The 22,500-nt window shown below is 38.5% G+C and overlaps 1 protein-coding gene across 1 annotated transcript in view; it reads left to right on the top strand.

The window, feature by feature from the left end:
• LOC135216525 (uncharacterized) overlaps positions 1-22,500 on the top strand; it is a 73,430-nt gene that overhangs the window by 41,900 nt on the left and 9,030 nt on the right. The window contains 5 exon segments of the mRNA XM_064251899.1: positions 14,649-15,958; positions 16,126-16,246; positions 17,548-18,057; positions 18,060-19,742; positions 21,353-21,490. Of these exon segments, the coding sequence (XP_064107969.1) occupies positions 14,649-15,958; positions 16,126-16,246; positions 17,548-18,057; positions 18,060-19,742; positions 21,353-21,481 (3,753 nt within the window). The 3' untranslated portion in view covers positions 21,482-21,490.

Below are 22,500 nucleotides of genomic sequence, written 5' to 3'. Positions count from 1 at the left end.
AAAGAAAGTACTCCCAGACGTGTTCTTCCTGCTTCAGCCATGGAAAGAGCGGTAAAACTCAGAGACGTGTTCTCTGTTTTCAGCCAGATCAGATCTCTCGCATGCGACTTTCAAAATTACTTTGCTTGAGAGAAGATGAATAGCCCCTTGACCAATGTGACGAGAGTTTACGATTGGGCATGTGAAGTTACCAATATTCGAGATGTAAACTATTTTTTATAATAATTTATAAGAAGGAAAAATAAAAAAAAAACAAGAAACGATCATGTGGTGGAGGCATTGGTCTCGCACTATTCAGTACAGAACTTAATCCGTTTTCACTAATAAGCCAATGAGATTTTTCCTTTTGTCCACAAGCGAAAAAGTCCTAAACTTTTCGATTCAAATACGAAGCATTCTAATGAGACCTCCTGTCATCCGCCATGATATTTTAGTTTGACTATAGTAACGAACGGCTGTTTTAGAAATTCACTCACCGACAAACGAAGCCTTAAAATGTATATCTTAATAAAAACAATTTCTGCTCATAATTACCCTCGCTTCCATTTCCCGTAGTATTTAAAAAAAAATAGTTTAATATAATCCTCTCATTCTTGCTTTAGCTCATCTGTCCAGGAAGTTAATAACATTCATTGATATGGTCATGGCAACACTGTCGCATGCTCTGCCTGCAAACAGAAGATGAAAGAAAACGGTAAGGGATGGACCCGAGAGAATAATAATAATAATAAAAACAATAATATTAATAGTCTTTATTTCAGCTCAGGGCCACATACATGGAATATGCAGTGTAGAGACAGTACAATAGACAATCGATATCAGTGGTACTCAAGCGGGGTCCACATGAACCTGGGGGGTCTATGCAACGTTACTCGGGGTCTCCACACAAAATAACAAATTGGGGTCCGCGATGATATTTAAGTGGTCTTCAGAGCAATTCTACCTCAGAGCAGTTGCTCTTACTGAGGATGAAATTTCTACAGTAATCTACGCCATATTGAAATACTGAAAGTAGAAAATTCTCGTAGCTTTGAATTTTTAGGACGATCAAGAGGAAAAAAAGACATGACATATTACAGTGACGTAAATTTAGTTACCACAAATACCTTCACTATAATAAAGCCTCAGATCTGGTTGAATGATCTTTTTTAATAACTTGGATTCCTTTTACTTTCCTTTTGACCTGTCGGCTTCACGCATTCACTTTATTTCTTTTAGATTTCCCTTTGACCTGGCTACTCTTTCATCGTCAGTAGTAACAAGCGGTGGTGAAAACCACCCATCTTTTCTCAGGTACAGTAGGCTGTGACCTTAGATGTTTGTTTTCATGATGAATATCTCTCTCTCTCTCTCTCTCTCTCTCTCTCTCTCTCTCTCTCTCTCTCTCTCTCTCTCTCTCTCTCTCTCTCACACACACACACACACACACACACACACACACCGAAAAATGTCAAAGAGAGATTATCTATCCATTGAGGGTTGAAGAGGCTCAGAACCAAAAATGTGCATTTGCTGTAGCCCTAATTTACTTTACATTGTATGGGGGAATACTTGGAAAATTTGCATGAAAATGTGCAATCTTCCTTCAGCAACCTATTCATGATAGATATACCAACTTGGTTGGCATTGCCTTTTGAAATTAATGCTGCCGATGTAGACATTTCTTTACAGGAGTCCCTCATTGAATTACAAAGTGATGAAATATTGCACGAAAGATTAAAAAATGGGAAGCATAATTAATATATGGAAATCAAATGAACTCTGCTAAAAAGTACCCACTACTCTGGGATAAGCACAGCTCTACTTTATAACTTTTCAATCATCTTATCTGATTGGATCAATTACTATCAAAAGCTCGTAATAGACCCGACATTGTGAAAAAAGGTGATCTTCGACTATCATGGACATCGATGAAGCCGAATAAAAAACAAAAAAAAAGCCAGACCAGGGATCTCATTGCAAAAATCTGAATTTTTCCATAATTACTCTCTTACCGTAAAATGGTTCATTATGAATTATTTAGTAGCGTAGATAAATTCTCTATAGAATTTAATTGTTAGATAAGTTTATTTCGTATTAAATTAGTTTTTCTTCAAAATAAAGCATTTTCATTTACTATTTCTATAATTTCTGATGAAATGCTTTCACTTTTTTATTAGTAAAAACTAGAATAAGCTTTTTTTCCGTGGAATTGCTATTGGGGTTCACCAAATAAAAGATTAAGAGGAAAAGTGGTCTATGGGTAAAAAAAATAAGAAATCAAAAGGCTGAGAACGACTGATCTAGATACACGAGATAAAATGATACAAATTATAATCAGCAATATCCACACATTTGCTGAAGTAGTAGTAAAAATAGTAATGATAAAAATTGTAATGACAGTACTATTATTAAGAATAATAGTAAAAATATTAAAAATTAAAATAATTAAAAAAACCGATTGCATATAATTAATTTCTAGCTTGGGACCTTAGGTGGTTACAGAAGTCAGGTCCAGAAGTGAAAACGCATATCTCAATAATAATAATAATAATAATAATAATAATAATAGTGACAGTAGATTCTGCAGATGACACTTGGATAAAGTGCCAAAATAGAGAATAAGAATACACAGCAACTCATTGTCCAGCAGGAAAACGGCCTTTTTTGACACAACCCCTTAATGTTTGTTAAATTCTTTTTTTTTTATCAGATTATTATTTGGGGTGTAGGTTATCAAGTTTTGCCGGATGCGTTGTTCCCACCTTTGAGCATTCTGAGAAATTCAAAATGGCGGCCGTAATGGCCTACTTGGCAACAAATTCATTTAGAAAGAAAGATTATCATGGTGTCTAAAGCCAGGTTTTGGGGTTTGAGGAATCTGATGGAACCAAAACAAATAGCATAGAATTCCATTTTATGTACAAAATGCCATAAGGTTTAGATCTATTTGTGCAAATTTTACATATTTCTGGCAAAAAGATAATATGTAGCTTTATCTGCCTAACAGATTGATCTATATAGTGGTAGAATTTTCAATGTTTCTTAGCTCTAGGAATAATATGTCCCATTATATAAAACCCCAGTTTATTTTCAGCTTCTTGTCGAGCATAAAAAAGAGTAATAATGAAGAAGAAAGAAGCTCGGTGTATTTTTGAGTTCCACTATGCAGAGGATTGTAAAAAATAAGAAAATAAAAAGGCATGCCAGGAATTGATCGCATGTTGTCTTTCATTAGCGAAAGCTTGGTATATGGATGAAAATGAAGTTACATCAATAACAACCAAACAGATACGGCATTCTGCTACTCTGGATTTTAGCTTCAAGGAACACTGTCTTTATTGTGGTCAGATATGCAACACAAAAAAGAATCCTAAGCCTTGGAGACCAGCTTACATGATTCGTGCAATTGAATATGAAAGGAAAGGTAAAGTTCATTTGCCAGTCAAGGACTTAATTATGGGAAAATGTGATGAAGACAAGGTAACTTAGTTGACAACATTCGAATTCATCTAGAAGGTACGGTAGCTGATCTCCACGCAGCAGAAGCCAGATATGTTGACTGCAGGCAGAGATTTCACACACCAAGCATCTGAATGCACGAACAAAGGAACTGATGAAGCCCTCAAAAAGGTCATTAAGGAGGTGGTCCAGAATTGGAAGCAAATATAGACATCAATCTTACTGTTTAACAAGTATCTGGGGTATAGTAGCAGCTCAAACCTTGGTCGTTCTGGGTTGCTTAATCATATTTCTGCAAATGTCAATGACCTTGTAATCTTGTCAGCTAAAGGATTTTTCAAGATAGTGATGTCCCAGGACAATGCAAAAGCAACATTGAGTATGACCAAGAGTATAGATGGGGATGCTGAAGAATTAGCTATGGCTCTTCAGAAAGTAATTAAAGATTTATCCCAGTCACAGGACAAGACTTATGCCTTCTACAAGAAACAAATTTCAAATCAGTTGCAAAGGAAGCTGTCTCAGACTCTCTTTAAAAACTTCTTGCCAAAGTTTCAACAAAAGTGAATGAGGATTCTGTGACTTCTATTCTCATTGGGAATATGATCATTTGTAATGTAAAAAAAACTTACAACTGTTAGTCCCTAGTCGGTTTAGATACTTGGGAACAGACTGGTTCTGGGATCATTTCCTTCTTCACCTTTTTGCTAGAGTGAGCAGGAAGCGATGGTGGACAGGCTTGGGCTTGTTCACCAGGCAGTGGCTAAGATCTTTAGGTCTTTGTGTGTCATTATAGCTTGACCCTTGGGACAGGCTGGCCCTTACTCCTCTGCCAGAGAAAGACTCAGGCTTCCTCGACTTTTGTAGAAGTACCCAGACTTCTACAATGGTAGAAGAAGGAGGACATCAGGATTGATGCAGTTCTTCCCAATTGCTACCAATGAGGGTAAGTACCTGTTGAGCCATTCAGATATGGTTCTACTATTCTTTGAGTCTTCATCACCCCTCTTCCTGTTTCTGAACCAGTTCCAAATATTTGTTCCCAGCACATGGAAAGACCTCTCACCGTGGGAAGAGGTGAATCCCATGCTCCCAGAAGGCATTGTGGGAGTCTTTTACCCCTCTTCCCAATGAACCGACTCATTCACCAGAATCGGGGTTAGATGGAATGGTCCATTCCGTTCTAGATTCCATTAGTGAGGGCGTCTTGTTCTTGGGTATTTGAAGGATAGTATCATCAATATCTTTCCATTAGTTCTACCACAAGTATCTCCTCTTTAACCTTGAGGGAGGATTGTGTGCTAGTTCAAGGCGCTTATTTCGGACTTATAACTTCTCCCCCAAGAGTTCACTCGAGGGTTCAGTTTTTATGTCTACTCGAGCTCAATTGTATGAGTACGTCTATGGAAGTACCAGTGTGATTGGCTGGTCCTGGCAGCTAGTTACCTCAGGTGTTAGGAAAGAGATCAATACCTCAACTTTGTTTGTCACAGCTTGGGTAAAGCGATCAGCTTTGAGCAATCAGATCTTGCATACTAGTGAGGGTAGAGTATCTGAACATGCTGATAGACAAAAGCAGCAAGGGTCCTCCTCTTGGCAGGATGCTCATAGTTTCAAGGTGGCCCTAATTAGAATAATATGAAGACTTCCTTCATTTGCTGGTGGACATACCAAGACAACTTCCCCCACTCCCACCCTGCTGAAGCAGGAACATAATAGCCATTTTTCATCAGGCTCTGGCCTCCTTCCGTCTTCACAGGTAGAGGCTATCCAGCAGCTCCTAAGAAAGGAAGTGTTGCAGGAGTAGTTACTGTGGTCATCACCAGATCCCTTAAGCCCTCTGTCCTTGGTCAGTAACAGGGAAAATGGAAGGTTTTCCTTTGTTGGTGCAGTGAGATGGATTTCCATCCCTTCAAAACATCTTAGGAGATGTGCCGGAATACTTTCTCATCCTGCTTCAGGAGGAGCACCTCTCCATGTCTGAAATTAAAGGTTATAGGACCTAAGTATTCAAACTTACAAGCACGGACCTTACAACATCATAGAAGTGGTCAGGCATGATCAGAAACTTCGAAAAGAGTTGCTCCCCTTAGGAATTGAAACCCCTAGAAAGGAGCATCACCAAGGTCCTGGCTTCCCTGAGGAACCGTCTGTTGAACCAGTCAGAAGGGTATCAGACTCAAACTTGATCCTGAAAGTGGTTTTTCCTGTTGGTATTGGCATTAATGAAGAGGGTGGGGAATGCCATGCCATCTTATACTCCATTGCCCACATCAATAGATGGATGTCGAAGGGCCTCATCTTCCTACCATAGTTTGAGGTGAAGACCCAGAACCCCCCCACACATGACCCAAGGTTTGTTACATTTTCTGTCCACTCATTAAAGGACTTTTTAGGGAATTTAAAAGATGAAATGTTGCGAAGCCCAGTCAGGACCCTAAGAGCCAACCTTAAACATACAACCTGACCCCAACATACCAGCCTATTGAGGAATTCTCTCAAGTAGGGGTCAAAGGAAGAACGAGATTTCAAGGAACATTATGTCCTTCTGACTGAGAGGTGGTTGTGAGGGCCTACCGATTGAACCATAGCAAAGATCTGGGCTTATAACATCAGAAGAATAGGACCATTGGTAGTGTTTAGGAAATACCACTCAGTTAGTCAAGTCCTCTGGGCTGGAGTCTGGAAGAGGCAGACGACATTCACTTCATTCTACCTCAAGGATTTAGCACCTTCACCTTGAGCCTGGTAGTGGTGGCACAGCAGGTCATATACAACTTAGAGCCCTACTGGAGCTCTGTCAGAAGACATGACCATCAGCATCATGAGGAATGGGGGTGAGTACGGTGCACACAGCACACACCTCTTGCATGCCCTTGGGAAAGCAAGAGGAACATCCCTACGTCTACCTGAGAGACAGTCCTCACTCCTTCAAGTGAGGCTCCTTATATAAAAGAGCAAGTTCATTTATGTGTTGGAGCAAATACCAAATTAAAAAGAAATTTGAATTTTTCATAAAGCACGAACCTACTCTTTCATTTACCCTTCTCTTACCACACAAAGTAGTTTCAGTCAATCACCCCTTATAGGAGGATGAGCGTAGCTGTGTATGGGCTGTCTCATGCAATGGCATTAGGATTTTGTTTTTCAGAGAAGATTCATTAATAGCCTAAGTAAGTAGTGATTTCTGCATATATGAAAGCTTAGGTTTGCATGTTAGGAAAAGATATGTTTTAAATTACAATATATACATATATATATATATATATATATATATATATATATTATATATATATATATATATATATATATATATATATATATATATATATATATATTTAGATCGAGATACAAATGTCCTTTAACATCTATGTAATTCGCTCTACCACTGAATCAATATATTTTCATATATGGTAACCGAAGGGGAATTTTTTAGTCGATAAGAAATTCGTCAGCTCACGGGCTCGAACCAGCACCCAGAGGAGAAATCAGGAACCAAATGATAGCACTAAGAACTGATTACATTATGATCGGTAGATTATTGAAATATATAAATATATATATATATATATATATGTATATATATATATATATATATATATATATATATATATATATATATACATTTGATATATATATAACTAAATGGGAAAATGTCTGTTTGTTTGTTTGTTTGTTTGAACACTACAAATCCACATTTCTTGACTGATTTTGATGAGATTTTTAATATAAGTCAATATCAAGCAGGGAAACGTCATGGTGAAAAAAGAATTAAAATCAAACTATTAGTTGGGTAAAGGCTGGTAATATGTAAAAATTACCAGAAATAACAAATACTAGTGTCTAATCCTTAGTTTTCTAGGCCGCAGAAATGAATAGTGACACTCCTGTGGCCCTGAAAGTCCAAGTTCAGCCTGATAGGAATGGAGGTGTGATGGTGTGACGTAAAAATAACCGAAATGGAAAGATATAAGTGTCTAATCCATATTTTTTTGAGATCGCTCGCAAGAATAGAGACACTCCTGATGTCTTTCAAGTCCAAGTTCCATCCCAATAGGTAGGGTGGGAAGTGACATGAAAAAATAATTAAAAAATGACAGATACTAGTGTCTAATCCATAGTTTTCAAGGTCGCTGAAGTGAATAGTGACACTGCCATTACCCTTCAAGCCCAAGTTCAGCCCTCATAGGAATGAGGTTGATATGGGTTAGTAGAGGGGTTGACATGTAAAAATAATAAAAAAAACTACAGATGTTAAGTGTCTAATCCATAGTTTTAGTGGTCGCTGAGATGAATAGTGACAATACCGAAGCCCTTATGTCCAAGTTCAGCCCCAATAGGAAGAGGGGGTGAAAAGGGGTGGAACATTGGTGACATGTAAAATAACCAAAGTATACAGATATTAGTGTCTAATTCATAGATTTTAAGGTCACTGAAATGAATAGTGACACTCTCTATGCCCTTTAATTTTCAAGTTCAGCCCTGATAGGATGGGGGGGCATGAGAAGTATCAGGAAGGTGGTGACATTTGAAAATAACCGAAAACTACAGATATTTTAGTCTAATCCATAGTGTCGAGGTTGCTGGGATTAATAGAGACACTTCCGATGCTCTTCAAGTCCAAGTTCAGCCCAACAGGAGTGGGTGCCTAGAAGTGGTGACATGTAAAATGTCAAAATTGCTGGGCAATGTAAGGAAAATAACTACCCTAACAGGAATGAGAGAGAGAGAGAGAGAGAGAGAGAGAGAGAGAGAGAGAGAGAGTTAATCGGTTGTCATTCAGAAATTATCTGGCAGTGCCAGGTTGGTCAGCAAGTATACAAGTAAAAGTGAATATTTGTATATTTGTCTGTCAACCATAGAAATTCGAACCGCTTGACAGACCAAGAAAAAATTTTGCACATGGCTTCTTTGTTACTCCAGGAAGGTTTGTAACTCAAAATTGAACCCCTATCCCGTGACAGAAATACAAACACAGACAAAACAAATGAAATTGTCGTATGTAGTCAACCTTTTCTTTAGTAACGTTCTGGGTGCCACAAGTAGCTTTAATGAAAATCTCCAACCTTTCTGGTGATGTCATCAAACTCCTCCCAGTGCAAACACTCAGACTATGGTAGGCCGACAAAATGCAAATTTCTCAATTAATTCGTTAGTTCCTGCTTCGTTTTTACCTTCAGAATGCGCTGTGGCATATTTCGTTACAATAACGTATTTTGATATAAAGCCTGTTTAAATGAGGTCTGGAATAATCGAAATACCACCTTGGACACTCCAACGGTTGACAATTGGAATTTTTCAAAGCCACTGCATACAGAAGATGAGTTTCTTTTCACGTTGCTGGGTACTAATTACCAGAAAGACAATGACTGAAAATTCTAGCTGAAAACTTTACAGGAATGTAGATCATATGGATATTGTTTCCGAAAGGCACTTGCAGAATTAATGTATACAGTGCAATCCTGAGGTTTGCCCGGGATAACTCGAATGAAAAGTTACCAATTCATTCACTAGAAGGTCGGGAAGTTGGGCAAAATTCGCTGGTATGTTAAGCACTAGGCACCTGCTGGGGAAAACCTCAGGTTCATAGAACTTAGGTTCCAATTTCTTTTATCACCTGTATGGCAGAATTGCTAATTCCCTGGATTCTCACTTGAAAGAATGGGATTCAGTCCTGATTTGAGTAAGAAATTTATTTCTGTGAATCATAATCCCATGTGTTCATTTTCATATATATGTATAAATAATTTATATATATATATATATATTATATATATATATATATATATATATATATATGTATGTATGTATGTATATATATATACATACATATATACATCATATTGTTATAAACTGCTCGTCCCTCAGTATACAATGTGGGGATGCAACTTTCTGGAACCCCTAAAATGGCATTGTGAGGCAGGGCTATGTTTATAACAACCAAAATTCTACAGCTGAACGCCGATATTAATGAAACAGGATGAATTTACATAAACTTTGGTCTTTTGTTTAAATGAACTATATTTGTGTTTAAGTTACAGGTAGGTCCAGAAATTAATGAGGTGGTTGAACCAGACACAGAGATAGGAAATTGCACAAAGCAGGTTATTTTAATACAAGCATTATTCCAAAGGGTTCCTAATTTTCTCTCTCACAATCAAGCACGGTATTTGTCTGCAAAGAGATTGTACTTTAGTATTAGTACTAAGGTGATTGACACATGGGAAACATTACACACTACTTGCATATTACAACTCACTCAAGGGGAGCTTATACAGAAAGGACTATTACATTGCTTGAATTAACTAGGGAGATGTTTACTAGCGTCACAAGGGAACGAATCACAGCACTGAACCAAAATTGGGGAGTGAGAAGCTGAACAAAGAAGGAGGGAAGGTCGCCTTGGGAGAATTAAACTAAATACAGACAAGAGGAAAAAGATTCACTGACTGTACTAGAAATTACATCTCATAGAACCTGGAAATCCTTGGTCTGGTTGTCTTCTCAGCTGCTGATATTTCTGGGCAATATGGACAATATAAGAACACTTGTGGGATCTCCCAGAGGAAGCAGGGGTGAAGTTGAGTTTGCAGGGTTTGAGAAAGTTCTGAGAAAGAGCTGCTGTAGCCTCGTCCTTTTAAAATCTCAGCCTGGGGAAGCTCCTCCCTCATTTAGGACACCTGTGGAAAACAAATCTCGGCAGCCAATGGGAGTAGAGATGATTTAGGAAGAACAGAGGCTTTCAGTTCAAAGGGGCAACTCGAAAATGTGTGCAATTGTTCTGGCTTAAAATCCTGAACAATATATATATATATATATATATATATATATATATATATATATATATATATATATATGTGTGTGTGTGTGTGTGTGTGTGTGTGCGTGTGTGTGTGTGTGTGAAATAAATTTTTCTGTTAAAACAGCATATATCTCAAGTATAAAAGGCATAATAAAACACTGGTTTAATGCTAAGGACTGTATTTCGGTGGAATGACTCCTACCCTTACATGGCGGGAGTCAGTCCACTGAAATATAGTTCTTAGCTTTAAACCAGTGTTTTAATGGGCCTTTTATACTTTATATATATATATATATATATATATATATATATATATATATATATGTATACAATACACACACTCATTCACACACACACACACACACACACACACACACACACATATATATATATATATATATATATATATATATATATATATATATATATATATATATATATATATATACATATATATATATATATATATATATATAGTATATATATATATATATATGTGTGTGTGTGTGTGTGTGTGTGTGTATAAGTAGAACCTGGATGCACGCAGGCCTACGTGGGTACTTTTGATTCGCTGAAGCGAATAGCGGTGTGTTAATAGAAAGGTTAACAGAGCTCTCTCTCTCTCTCTCTCTCTCTCTCTCTCTCTCTCTCTCGATCCAACCAGAAGATATTTTCTGAACTCTAGATTCATGTTACTCAAGTTGATTGGAGGGTACGTCGTGGAAACACAGAGGTAGCAAAAATACTGTATTCCTCAAGCGTTACATCTTGAGATAGCTTTGCAGAGAAGAGTTGAATGTCTATATCAGACGATAGGAGAAGAGGAAGTGATTCTTACAGATTGATTTACAAATCCATAGGTTAGCAAACCTGACAAAAGATACATATGTACGAACGAACACTACTTTTCTAGGTTAAGACACTGAGACACATCATCGTTTCAAGTTCTTATGAGAGCCGAAGTAGGTTTCCCATATGCAAGTAGGTTGTTGTTCGCGTTTTCTATTTATGCTGAACTAAGATTCACAAGCATCCTGGGCTGTGGTTTTTGGCAGACTTTCCTGTTTAACCCCTGACCTGATTACGTTATGTGTACTGCTCCTAAGGAATGTTCCCACATTAATTTTATCATGTAATATTCATTACATTTATATAAGCAAATACCACAGGAAAATGATAGGTATAGCCAATGTACAATGCCTGAAATGAAAATCGAAAGCGCTCGGCACGGATTTCTGCCTATCATTTTCCTGTGGTATTCGCATATATAATGAAGTCACGTGCATTTACTGGGTTAAAAGCGATAGCTTTTCAGTTTCAGTTGGAGCTCTGAATCAAAGTCTCAAGTTAGGTCATTTGCAGCAGCCCGCCTCCTCCTCCTCTGGTTTTTTATACGCTTACCCGTATTTCTTACTGATACTCGGTCTTCATATTATTGTCTCTCAGGTTTATCTGAAGTAACTCAAAGAGACATTTGTATCTTCTATTTTTTGCATTTCCTTTTATAATTCCGTGTTTTACATATAAGTGCTTTGATAGTAGTTCAAAGTCTATTGGCTTACATTCGAATAAGATGGTATTAAGCCAATCTGCAGCCACTATCATCAACAGTGTTACCATGACTAAATGTTAACAAAGACAACATTTCGATGACTGATCACCTGAAACCGACTGTAGGTGAACTTTTCTGTGGTAGTCTGTTTTACATTAGTGCGCAGTTTCCCGTACCATGGGATGTCTGTCTATCACCCAAGAAAAGGATAAACAATGACCAGTGTCACTAAACCCTTAAACGCCGAAGCGGTAAAAATCAAAACGTCCCCCGAATGCCGAAGCCGGTTTTGAGTGAGCGCTGAAGCGGAAAAAATAATTTTTTTTAAAAATCACAGCACGCTTAGTTTTGAAGATTAAGAGTTCATTTTTGGCTCCTTTTTTTTTCATCGCCTGAAGTTTAGTATGCAACCATCAAAAAGGATAAAAATTATCATTATCATATATAAATAATGCAATATATGATAGCGCAAAACCGAAATTTCATATATAATTGTATTCAAATCGCGCTGTGCGCAAAACGGTTAAAGGTAACAAGTTACTTTTTTTTCGTTGTAATGTAAACTAAATTGCAATCTTTTTGGTATATAACACATTGTAAAACGATAAAAGCAACACAGAGAAAATATTATCACAAAATGATGCATGAATTCATAACACGCGGACGTTGACCAAATGTCAAAATTTTTTAATTATTTTTTTTTATATGCAATTATTTCAGAAATTAGAAAAGCTACAACCTTCAAATATTTTTCCTTTTTATTCTACATGAAATTGTGCACATTTTCATATATAACCTCTATGAAATGCCTAATATGAAACGGAGTAAATTTTCCGAGAATGCGATGTACGCAATTCGGAGATTTATGGCGGAGAATCCGCGCACGGAGGGAAGGAAAGTTTTTTTCATAAATTCACCATAAATCGAAATATTGTGCTAGAGACTTCCAATTTGTTGTCAGTAGAGTCAAAGTTGACCGAACATGGTTTTTTTTTTTATTTATCGTGATTTATATGCAAATATTTCGAAAATGAGAAAAGCTACAACCTTCAATTATTTTTAGTTGTATTCTACATGAAATTGCGCACATTTTCATATATAAAACTTTATGTAACGGCTAATTTAAAATGGTACAAACATTATCACAATCGCACGTATGATTTTTTCGGAAGAGTTACCGCGCGGACGTAAGGAAAATGTTATTTTTTTCATAAATTCACCATAAATCGAAATATTGTGCTAGAGACTTCCAATTTGTAACAAAATGAAGGTAAATGATTAAATATTACTAAAATATAAGAGTTTTAGCTTACAATTGCGTTTTTAGACCATTTCGGTAGAGTCAAAATTGACCAAAGGTTGAAAATTTGTCACTTATCATTTTTTATATGAAAATATTTCAAAACTGATAAAAGCTACAACCATGGGTTGTTTTTAGTTGTATTTTGCATGAAATTGCGCACATTTCCATATATAAAACTTTATGTAACGGCTAATTTTAAAATGGTGCAAACATTACCACAATCGCATGTATGATTTTTTTCGGAAGAGTTACCGCGCGGACGTAAGGAAAAAGTTTTTTCATAAATTCACCATAAATCGAAATATTGTGCTAGAGACTTCCAATTTGTTGCAAAATTAAGGTAAATAGTTGAATATTACTACAATATAAGCGTTTTAGCTTACAATTGCGTTTTTCGACCATTTCGGTAGAGTCAAAGTTGACCGAACGTTGAAATTTTGGCACTTATCGTTATTTATATGGAAATATTTCAAAACTGATAAAAGCTACAATCATGAGTATTTTTTTGTTGTATTTTAAATGAAATTGCGCACATTTTCATATATAATACTTCATGTAACGGATAATTTAAAACGGGGCAAAAATTATGTCAAAGTGACGAAATAATTTTTGAGATGTGTCACTGATACTTTTTAGTGCGATAAGAAAGAAATTCGTGCTTGCGCGCCTGCGTAACGATTGTAAACAAAACAACGCCTTGATCCGTGAACTCCCAGCATCCCCCAAGGCGCGTGATTCAAAAGTTTTTGAGTCGACGTATGGTACGTCCATTCGGCATACGGGAGATATTTTGACTCGACGTTTAATACTTCCATTCGGCATTTAAGGGTTAACATTTGAATCGCAGACGAACCCAAATGCAGAAAGCTTCAACGACCCTATCGACATCATATATAGACCCACTGGTCTGGTCTGGTCTGGTCTGGTTTTGAATCGAGGCATTGCCTTTAACAACGGCACCTCTTAGTCTTATGTGGTGTTTTCATTTATTAAGCTCTTTAATTCTATTTTGTATTTTCTTCCACATCTGACTCAAGGTTTCTATTTTTATTTCATTGCGTTCTTTAAACAGGAATTTTCCCGTATTGAAAGCCCATCATCAGCTTGTCGAATATCGGTCCCTCGCCCCTCCACCCTCGCCTTGCACACCATTCATTTTTATTTTGCAAGATTTTTCAGATTCTGGATCTGTACAAGTCTTCATCTCTTCCCGCACAAGTCATCTGAATTGCGTATTCTCTTTGCACTAACCTAATATTCTCCATTCTCTCTGTATTGCCAAAATCTCTCTAAACATTGTGACTCTGTATTTCAACTACACCACCCCTCTATGTATCATCTCATTTTAACAATTTCAGTTCTTCTAATACCACAAAAGCTACATAAAAATTCATCTCCACAGATGCCTTCTTTCATTCATTTGCATCGACATCAAGGGTCTGTGATTTACCTTAGAAAATAATTTGCATCTCTTTTTAATTTAGTAAACCTTAAAACAAATCGACACTTTTGTTAGATATATAAGTTTCAAAATACTTTTTTATTTCCAGATGCAGCCGGCGGTTCTCAAGGTAGCAATCTCTTTAATGCTAATTGCAGTATGTGTTGCCAAAGCCAACAAAAACTTAGAGTTTAGAAAGGGACCCGTCGCAGCATCAGCAGAAGATGTTGGGCTTTCAACTAAAAAGGTTCCAAGTGGTTTATTACCTCTGAACCGTTCATCTAAAGCCTCTCCACAAGATCTAAAAATACAAGATGTTGACAGTTTGGAAGAAAATCTTGCTAGTGACGTCCTCAAAAGACTCAAGAGAAAACTGGAAAAGAAAATTGATGGTAAGACTGACCGAATAGCAAAAGAGTCAGAATTAATAGATACCTTTGGTGATGTTCCATCTCAAATGTCTATTGATCATCACTCTCCAGCTCTGACTCACTCCAAACGTGATGCTCCACTACATTCTTCTGCTCATCCATCGTCTGCTCACCCTGTCCATGCAGTTCTTACGCACCATTCAGCTCCTCATCCTACAGCTTATGCTGTTTCACCAGGGTATTCTTACACACCCCCGTATGGTGCCCCGCAGTTATCATATGGAGTGACTCCCCATTATGGCATCACTCCAACCTATGGTCTCCCCCAGCAGTACAATGACCCATTCTCAGCTGCATATTATCCATCACCTCATGTTGGTTATGTTTCCCCAACACCTTATGTATTGAATCCTTATGGTTCGTCTTTGCCAGAGCCTGAATACAAAGCACCAGCAGCAGATTACAAAGCCCCTGAGCCAGCATACAAAGCTCCTGAACCAGCATATATAGCCCCAGAGCCAGAATATAAAGCCCCTGAACCAGCATACAAAGCCCCTGAGCCAGCATATAAAGCTCCTGAACCAACATATAAAGCCCCTGAACCAGCATATAAAGCTCCTGAACCAGCATACAAAGCCCCTGAACCAGCATATAAAGCTCCTGAACCAACATATAAAGCCCCTGAACCAGCATACAAAGCCCCTGAACCAGCATACAAAGCCCCTGAACCAGCATATAAAGCCCCTGAACCAACTTATAAAGCCCCTGAACCAGCATACAAAGCCCCTGAACCAACTTATAAAGCCCCTGAACCAGCATACAAAGCCCCTGAACCAGCATACAAATATCCTGAACCAGCATACAAAGCCCCAGAACCAGCTTACAAAGCGCCAGAACCAGCTTACAAAGCCCCAGAACCAGCTTACAAAGCCCCAGAACCAGCTTACAAAGCCCCTGAACCAACTTATAAAGCCCCTGAGCCAGCATACAAATATCCTGAACCATCATTTACAAAAAGCCCCAAAAGAAAATCTAAACCCCAAAGAACGCCTTTAACCAAAAGCTTACCAAGAACCCCCCAGAACACTTACAAAGCCCCTGAACCAGCTTACAAAGCCCCTGAACCAAGCTTCTCTCCCTTGAACCAACATTACAAATAAATCCCTGACCAGCCTACAAAGCCCCATTGAACCAAAGCTCAATCCCCTGAACCAGCTTACAAGCCCCAGAACCAGCTTACAAAGCCCCTGAACCAGCTTACAAAGCCCCTGAACCAGCTTACAAAGCCCCTGAACCAGCTTACAAAGCCCCTGAACCAGCTTACAAAGCCCCATACGCAACTTATAAACCCTTGAACCAGCTTAAAACAAAGCCCCTGAACCAGCTACAAAGCCCCTGAACCAACCTTACAAACCCCAGAACCGCTTTAACAAAGCCCCAAACCGCTTAACAAAGCCTTCTGAACCAAAGCCCTTACCAAGCCCCAAACCAAGGCTTTACAAAGCCCCGCCTAAACCAGTTTACAAAGCCCGCCTGGAACCAGCTTACAAAGGCCCCAAGAACCAACGCTTTACAAAAGCCCCAGAAACCAAACTTTACAAAGCCCCATGCTCCAGCTTACAAAGCCCCTGAAGACCAGCTTACAAAGCCCCCAGAACCAACTTGACAAAGCCTGACCATCTTAACCAAAGCCCCTTAAAACCAAGGCCCTTTAAGAACCAAAGCCCCTTAGAAAGACATACAAAGCCCCTGCTCAACTGAACCAGCCATTACCAAAGCCCCTGAACCCAGCATTATTTATATTATAATAAAGCAAATGCCCCTTTGAACCGAAACAACTTCTTATTAAAGCCCCTGAACCAAGCATTAACAAAGCCCCTGTGAAACCAACTTACTTATAAAGGCCCCTGAACCAGCATACAAAGCCCTGGAACCAGCATAGCCATCCATCATCACCCGCAACCACATCCCCATCGCCACTAAACCTTTTATTCACTTTGGTGGAATTGAAACCCCAGCATACATAGCCCCAAGAGCCAGAGAAGAAGAGCCGAGAGGAATGGAGCAAAGCCCCGGAACCCAGCTTTACCCAAAGCGCCAAGAAAACCAAGCTTAACAAAGCCCAGACAGCAGGCGAACCAGCTTACAAAAGCCCCAGAAGAAAACCAGCTGACCAAAGCCCTTTGAACCAACCTTCTTTTATATATTAATATAATTTAAATTTTAAAAAGCCCTGAACCAGATATACCCCCAAAGCCCTGTAAAACCAGCATTACAAATAAACCCTGTGTAATGAAACAGCAATATATACAAATGTAACCAATTAACAAAGCCACCAGAAGAACCAGCCTTTACAAAGGCGGCCAGCCGCAAAAACCAGCTTTACCAAAAGCAGGGCCCCCAAGCCCCAGGAACCAGTTTACAAAAAAGCCCCCCCCGCCCCAGTCTAGAACCACCAGCTTATACATATAAAGCCCAGAACCCAGCATACAAAATAATCCTGAACCAGCTTTTTACCAAAGCCCTCTGAACCCGTCTAGCTTTCTTTACAAAACGCCCCCTGAAACCAGCTTACAAAAGCCCCAGACAGAAAGAGAACCAGCTTATTACAAAGCCCCTTTCTCTGTGTGAACCAAGGCCTTACCCCAAAAAACCAAAACAAAGCCGCCTCCAGTGAACCCAGCTTTACAAAGACCCTGCCCCCTGAACCAGCTTAAACAAACAATCCCCAGAAACCAGCTTTACAAAGCCCCAGACCAGCAGAACCAACTTACAAAGCCCCTGAAACAGATTACAAAAAGGCACCTGTGTGAAACCCAGTACAAATGCCCCAGAAACCAACTTACCAAAGCCCCAGACAGAAACCAGCTTACACAAAAGCCCAGCCAGAGAACGAAGAAGACCCAGAAGAACCCACAGCGTACCAAAAGCCCCCCTTTGCTGTGTTCTGAACCAGCTTATAAAAAGCCCCAGAACTCAACTTACAAAGCCCCAGAACCTAGCTACCAAAGCCCTGAAACCCAGATTTTAACAAAGCCCCAGATAACAACTTACAAGCCCCAGAGAGAAGAACCAGCTTACAAGCCCCAGAACCATGCATACAAAGCCCCTGAACCAGCCTTACAAAGCCCAGAACCAGTCAGAACCATGCTTACAAAGCTCCTGAACCAACTTATAAAGCCCCTGAACCAGCATACAAATATCCTGAACCAGCATACAAAGCCCCTGAACCAGCATACAAAGCCCCTGAACCAACTTATAAAGCCCCTGAACCAGCATACAAAGCCCCTGAACCAACTTATAAAGCCCCTGAACCAGCATACAAGGCACCATCACATTCACCAGGGTATCATGCCCCAAAACCAACCTATAAACCTCCAGCAAAAGCTTATACATATAAAGCCCCAGAAGCAGAGTATAACGCACCAAAAGATGACTACAAAGCTCCTGATTATTCCGAGCACCATGAAAAGCACGGATATAAAATTCATGACCCATCCTACTCTACAACTATCAATCCACATTGGACCCCAAAGTACACCACTCCCTATCCTGACTACGTAACATTTGTCCCCCCTTATGATTTTAAACATTATAAAGATAGCTGGCTAAGCAAAGTCCACAGTGATGTTCATGAAATTCCTCATGAGTATGATATTGAATACAAACAAGTTGGGGATCATCCACCAAAAATAGCTACTTATGGTGGCGTCCACAATAAGAACCATGAGCCTGGATATCACCCTGATCCAACCATTTATCCAGCGCAAGAATATCCTGAGCCTGCAAAACCAGGTTATGGTTATGCCACACCAAAACCACATTTTGATCCTTATAAAGCCCCTGAACCTGCATACAAAGCCCCAGAACCAGATTATAAAGCTCCAGCTCCTGCCTACAAAGCCCCAGAACCAGATTATAAAGCTCCAGCTCCTGCCTACAAAGCCCCAGAACCAGATTATAAAGCTCCAGCTCCTGCCTACAAAGCCCCAGAACCAGAATATAAAGCTCCAGCTCCTGCCTGACAAAGCCCCAGAAACCAGGAAGTATGAAGCCTCCTGCTCCTGCCTTACAAAGCCCCAGAACCAGATTATAAAGCTCCAGCTCCTGCTTACAAAGCCCCAGAACCAGATTATAAAGCTCCAGCTCCTGCTTACAAAGCCCCAGAACCAGATTATAAAGCTCCAGCTCCTGCCTACAAAGCCCCAGAACCAGAATATAAGGCCCCAGATTATAAAGACCCAGCTCCTACGTACAAAGCACCTGAACCAGAGTATAAAGCACCAGCCCCAGCATACAAAGCACCAGAACCTGAATATAAAGCTCCAGTTTACAAAGCACCAGAACCTGAATATAAAGCTCCAGCATACAAAGCACCAGAACCTGAATATAAAGCTCCAGCATACAAAGCACCAGAAGCAGAATATAAGGCCCCAGCTCCAGCATACAAAGCACCAGAACCAGAATATAAAGCTCCAGCTCCAGCATATAAAGCACCAGAACCTGAATATAAGGCCCCAGAACCTGAATACAAAGCCCCTGAACCTGAATATAAAGCCCCAGCTCCAGCATACAAAGCCCCTGAACCTGAATACAAAGCACCGACCCCAGACTACAAAGCCCCAGAACCTGAATATAAAGCCCCAGCTCCTGATTACAAAGCTCCTGCTCAAGGTTATGACTATAAAGAACCAGAGAATGCCTACAAAATTCCCGAACATACTACAGCGGGGAGTTATCTACCCCCACCACCAGAGTATGGCTCTACAGAGAAAGTGTACGGAGTGAAAGATCCAGTGCCAGTTTATGGGCCTCCGACAATACCTCATAGGGTAAGTCTGGAAGTTGCTATATTAAATAGATAGGTGTTAGATAATACAGACCTCGCTCCCTCTTTGTTAAAATGTTTGTCTGCATCAGCTTACTAACTGGTGAACATATTCAACTCCCAAAAATATAAAATCACCTACTATCAATAATACCTTAGCTTTTTAATGAAGTTAACCGCAGGCTTGTCCTCTGATTGAATTTGATCTTGATAAAAACCATCCAACTAGATTTAATCTGTCATTGGTAAATAAGCGGTAATTAGATTACAGTGCTGTGGATAGATTTATGTATATAGATTTTTTAAAAACTTACTCGATATTATTCATTTTCTTTGTGAAATTCCCATCCAGAAACTTAAATGTTTTTTAAAGCCTCAATCTTAGAACTAAATCTGTTCTATTTTGAATCATATAAATAATTTCTGGTGCTTGGGAATTTTGCTCCTTGAAAGACTACATTTCGAGTGTCCAACATATTCAAATGGTATAGTTGAGGCGCTGCAGCCTTCGAGTTGTAAATATTTCCATCATAATCTCATGGTCATTTCTCAGTGTCAGAGGCGTTATATGTTGAGGTAATAATTTCAATGAATATGCAGTCACATCTCTCAAGTTGTTTTGGCACAAAGTTAAGCATCGTAAAAGCATGAAGCTGTAATAATCATCATATCTGACACAGAGGGGAGCAAGGCCCTCTAAAGATACAGAGCCACATAAAATTTTTCAAGGCACATCATACGAGTGCAAGCGAGGTCAGCCATCTTCACGAACCAAGCAAAATGGTTTTACTATTTATGAGTAGTATGTGTAGGACACCAGTTTGATCAACATGGATTTAGGTGTCATCTATCAAAGAAGTTTCCATATCTAGTCCAGGAATGACCTTGCTGGCACGTGATTGACACCTATAATAAATGTTTTAACAAAATAACCAAAACTTTTAAAAAGTTTATTCCAAAATATCTGTAGCGTAGTTGTGTTGGGCACACATATCTTGTTCAGGCCCTTAATGCCATTAGAAAGTGGCTACATCTTATAGCCTTTGTTTATGAGTTCTAGGTTTTATATATTTGCTTAGTATTAAGATGTCACACTGTCATAAATAAACTCCCGCGGTTTAAACGATAAATATCGATGCTGCATTCAGTGGCAACTTTACTCTCCCTGATAACCAGCGCGATGAATTACTCATATAACTACGTGATTGTGTAGACTGAAGTCATTGCTATGAAAAATGCTCTAGGTATTTTGTTCGGTCCATGACAGTGTAAATATCCAATTATTATTTAGGGCTAAGTAAAGTTTAGCTTACGCTTCTCCATCACTTGAACCAAGCCACATTGCATATGAAAGAGAAATATCAATGAAAATGTTGGGTTTTGAATGTCATGAGTCCTCAGTGAATTACAAAGGTCCTTGTTAATTAACACGGAATTCTTAGATTAAAACATTTCTTGTGGCCGGATTGAGATCGAGTGATTCATCTTTTCTGCTTCAATTATGCGCTAGCATTTTGGGATTACTACATTGATCTACATTAAGCGCGTCTGTTGATTATATGGTTCATTTTGTTGCCTTTTGAGATAATCCTTTGTGTCCTCTGAAATTTACAGATCCTAGATCCATATGCTGCAGATTATGACGAAATTATCTACGCACCTCGACGCCGAAGGCCTCTCAGGAGAAGGCGACCTGGTTACAGATTGAGGCCTCGATTCTACAGAGAGTCTCCCAAGGAGTAATTCTTCCTTGTAAGGATAAGTACCTGCATCAAGGATCTATTTCATTGTTCTTCATTATTCACATTTTTCATGGCACTGTGGCAGAAGAGCAACACTGAAATTTTATTTTCTTGCGTCCTTGCACAAGGAAAGAGATATTCCTGAGGCACCTTTGCAGAAACAGTATATAATGTTCTTATTTACTCAATGAGAGGTGAAAATAAAACGGTTCATTGCATTATTCTAACATGAATACTGATTTTCGTCCTTTCGTTCAACAGCGTATTGCCTAAATCTTTATAAATATTGGAAAATATGACTAATAGTATCATGTAAGTTGAAACTCAAGCGTCTATTCTAATTTTGGGTTTGTTTTTTGTTTACTAAATGAACAGTTAACCAAGTTAGATCAAACAAACTTTAAACTTCCGATAACTCACCAACATGGCCGACAGGAAACCCAATTATCAGTTTTACATCATCACGTAACATTTAACGTCATTGTCTGCAGCTGGATAGCTAATCATTGAAATTTACTTTTGAAGAGAGGCGACGCTTTCCTTTCCATTATATATATATATATATATATATATATATATATATATATATATATATATATATATATATATATATATATATATATGTAAAGGTACAAGCCACGAAGGAAAGATAAACAACGGAGTTTCTGGAAGATCTTTCGACTCAACGTCCTTTACTTAGCAGAAAAATTTTATCTGCTAAGTAAAGAACGTTGAGTCGAAAGATCTTGCAGAAACTCCGTTGTTTATCTTTCCCTCGTGGCTTATACCTTTATTTATGCATTTATCACGTTCAAACTTTCGTGATTGAGTTATACATACATACATGAATATATATATATATATATATATATATATATATATATATATATATATATATATATACATATATATATATATATATAACACACATATATATATATATTTATATATATATATATATAATAGTATATATATATATATATAATGTATTTATAATATATATATATATAAATATATATA

The sequence above is a fragment of the Macrobrachium nipponense genome, chromosome 6, assembly GCF_015104395.2.
Source record: "Macrobrachium nipponense isolate FS-2020 chromosome 6, ASM1510439v2, whole genome shotgun sequence".
NCBI classification, from domain to species: Eukaryota; Metazoa; Arthropoda; class Malacostraca; order Decapoda; family Palaemonidae; genus Macrobrachium; species Macrobrachium nipponense.
This window is presented reverse-complemented; position numbering and strand designations above follow the sequence as displayed.